Raw genomic sequence first — 2,713 nt, forward strand, 5'->3', positions numbered from 1 at the left:
AAAATAATGCCATAAAATTGCATCGTGCCGACGTCATAAAGTTTGATGACATGTATTGTCTAATTTATAGGACGGCCAATTGATATATTAATTTAAGCAAACCAAATCATACGAAATTTGAATTCATAAAATTAAGGTTATCTTAAATATATCTTAAAAAATTAGAAAATACATTAATATAAATATTTTTTAATAGAAAATACGTTTTGATTTTCATTATCAATAGTGAATGGAATATGGGTATAATTATATAAAAACCTTACTCTATGTTTTTCTTCATATTATATCAACATTATTTTATAGCTGTAATTCCTTTTTATTAAAATCGTTTCTTTGATATATTTTTAATTTAACCCTAGTAAAATGGGATAATACAATAAATAGTAGCAGGTAGAAGGTAGAACTATAGTTATATTATTGGTGCATTTAGAAATTGATTGGTGTAAACAAATTATATTATTGCAGATCTTCCCTTATATAAGTTTATCGCCGATGGAAAGCCCTCAGTACTCAGTCTGCTTTAGATATTTTAAGTTATCTTTAAGCCTCATCTACTTTTACATGATGGATTCTCAGAACTATACGATTTCTCCATGGGTATTGATATACACTATAGCTGCCTTAGAATTTTTTAATTTCTTGGGACGAATCATCTTTAATGGTATGATTAATTTTCTACAATCTTTAAATAGATTTGATCTTATTTTAAATAGATTTAATATCGAATATTTGTTATATATTAATTAAATACTTGAATATTATCTTATTTTTGTTTCATATAATCCATATATTGTACTTTACAGTTGTGAGTGTATGGTTGAATGATATTGTAAGTGATGAAGAACAAACTAGAACGTATAATTCTCTACGAGCACTTCAACAACCGCTCCAGCAGTTAGATTTTGACGATTTGGATGGCTTTTTTCAATACTTAACCATCGCCAGAATACATTATGGAAGAAATGAGGTGCGTATTTTATTCCATTATTTTATATCATAGATGAGTTTTGAATTCCGGGCTTAGTGATATTCCTGTTCTTAAAATCCCCCTACTCACCAAATTATATTTATGGTAAAATTTCTAAAGAATATTTATTTGTTTTAGACATCAGAAAGTGGACGAGGAATAGCCAGGCAGCAACTAGATCAACTTTTGACGAAAGTATTTATTAGTAATACATCGAGGAACGTGGCAGCGTGTACAGTATGTTTGAATAACTTTGAAGATAAAGAGATTCTAAAGGTGTTGCCGTGCAATCATGAATACCATAACAGCTGTATAGACCGTTGGCTTAGCGTATGTCATTTAAAGATTCCTCTGTATTAAAAATTATTACTAATATTGCTTTTATTATAGAACAATCGGACTTGCCCTTTATGTCGGTTTGATTTACGGCGAATAATCGACGATCAAGAAGAAGATGAAGAACATTAGAATTAAATGTTTGATATTATATGAGGACGTAGATTCCCAGCAAATTGAAGATGTTATTAGTTAAATTATTATTACTTGCTTTCCTTAGTTAATTATATGAAAAATATATATCAGTTTCACTGTACCGCTCACAAATTGTTTTAATAATACCCAAAAAACATGCGAAGTTTGATGTCCTGTTTGCTAAATCTGAAATCAAAGTAATATTGTAATTCAATAATAATAATAATATTATTAAAACTGAATAATAACACACAAACCTCCATGTAATATACTTAATATGAGTTGTATATACGCTTTCAAGAAAATGGCTTTTTTAGCGAGCATTGGCAAGGTTGGGATATACAAATTTCGGTTATTTTTATACAATGACTGCAAGGAATAGCTGATTTCTTTATGTGATATTTTAGAAAGTTTGTTCGTAACGAAAGGTAGTATCATAAAATCATATATATGTGGGTTTTAAATTATACAGGAGACACAAATATTTGTACATATAAACTCACATATTTTACATTACTTTTAAAACTATTTTATTTTATGGACAGAAGAGGCGAGTTGTTGAACAACATTGTAACAGTTGTGGAATATAACATGTGTAAATTTCTCATTGGTAGAAAATATTTTACGGTGTGTCTAATAAACTCAGTCATTGAAAAAATACTTTAGAAATATCATATATTATATACATTGACGGCACCCATAATTTTTAACATAAACTATTATCTTTTGACACAAGCGCTCGAAATTCAGCACTTTGTGGGCTATGCGGCCCAAAAATATTTTAAAACCTGTCTCAAAGTTACAGAAGCCATAATTGTGTAACACCTGGTGGTTATTATAAGACTTGGTGTAACAAGAAGTTGATGAAACTCAATTTTTAGATTATCTATACATGTATATAATTTAAAATTTTTAATAGCAATACATAAAGATGGGGTTCATTGGTTTCGAAAAAATGCAAGGATCACACAAACATAGCGGCTAAATCATATTTTATTAGTTGTAATCATATTTGTTAGTTATATGAATAATTTCTTTGACAAATGAAAAATTACTCGTTAAATAAATTCGTTGGATTGTTTGTTGGCAATTAGGAATATATGGTGACTGTTAGCCAATCAAAAGGATAAAAGGTCTGTAGATAACTGTATAATTAGTTTGCATTCAGCAAATTTGAAGTAAGCCCCAAGATAGATCATAAAATGTAGGCTTCTTCATCGACAAATATGGACAATTTAGTTCACATGGACATCAAATAAAACATATTAACGTCTA

General features: G+C 28.6%; 1 protein-coding gene across 1 annotated transcript; it reads left to right on the forward strand.

Moving 5' to 3' along the window:
• The first annotated feature begins 497 nt into the window (after positions 1-497).
• LOC143190574 (RING finger protein 44-like) lies at positions 498-1,504 on the forward strand. Its single transcript, XM_076394963.1, has 4 exons — positions 498-661; positions 804-967; positions 1,106-1,297; positions 1,358-1,504. Exons 1-4 carry the CDS (start codon positions 562-564, stop codon positions 1,433-1,435), a joined length of 534 nt encoding a protein of 177 aa, XP_076251078.1. The 5' UTR covers positions 498-561; the 3' UTR covers positions 1,436-1,504.
• Positions 1,505-2,713: the final 1,209 nt, after the last annotated feature.

Source organism: Rhynchophorus ferrugineus, unplaced genomic scaffold (assembly GCF_030347505.1).
Source record: "Rhynchophorus ferrugineus isolate W39M unplaced genomic scaffold, kcgeb_rfMv2 rfM2, whole genome shotgun sequence".
Taxonomy (NCBI): Eukaryota; Metazoa; Arthropoda; class Insecta; order Coleoptera; family Curculionidae; genus Rhynchophorus; species Rhynchophorus ferrugineus.

Bases quoted from the DNA above. Each gene is read 5' to 3' on its own strand.
- LOC143190574 (XM_076394963.1), top strand. From the start codon at position 562: ATGATGGATTCTCAGAACTATACGATTTCTCCATGGGTATTGATATAC. The intron at 662-803 runs GTATGATTAATT...TGTACTTTACAG, and splicing joins GGGACGAATCATCTTTAATG to TTGTGAGTGTATGGTTGAAT. The intron at 1,298-1,357 runs GTATGTCATTTA...CTTTTATTATAG, and splicing joins GTATAGACCGTTGGCTTAGC to AACAATCGGACTTGCCCTTT.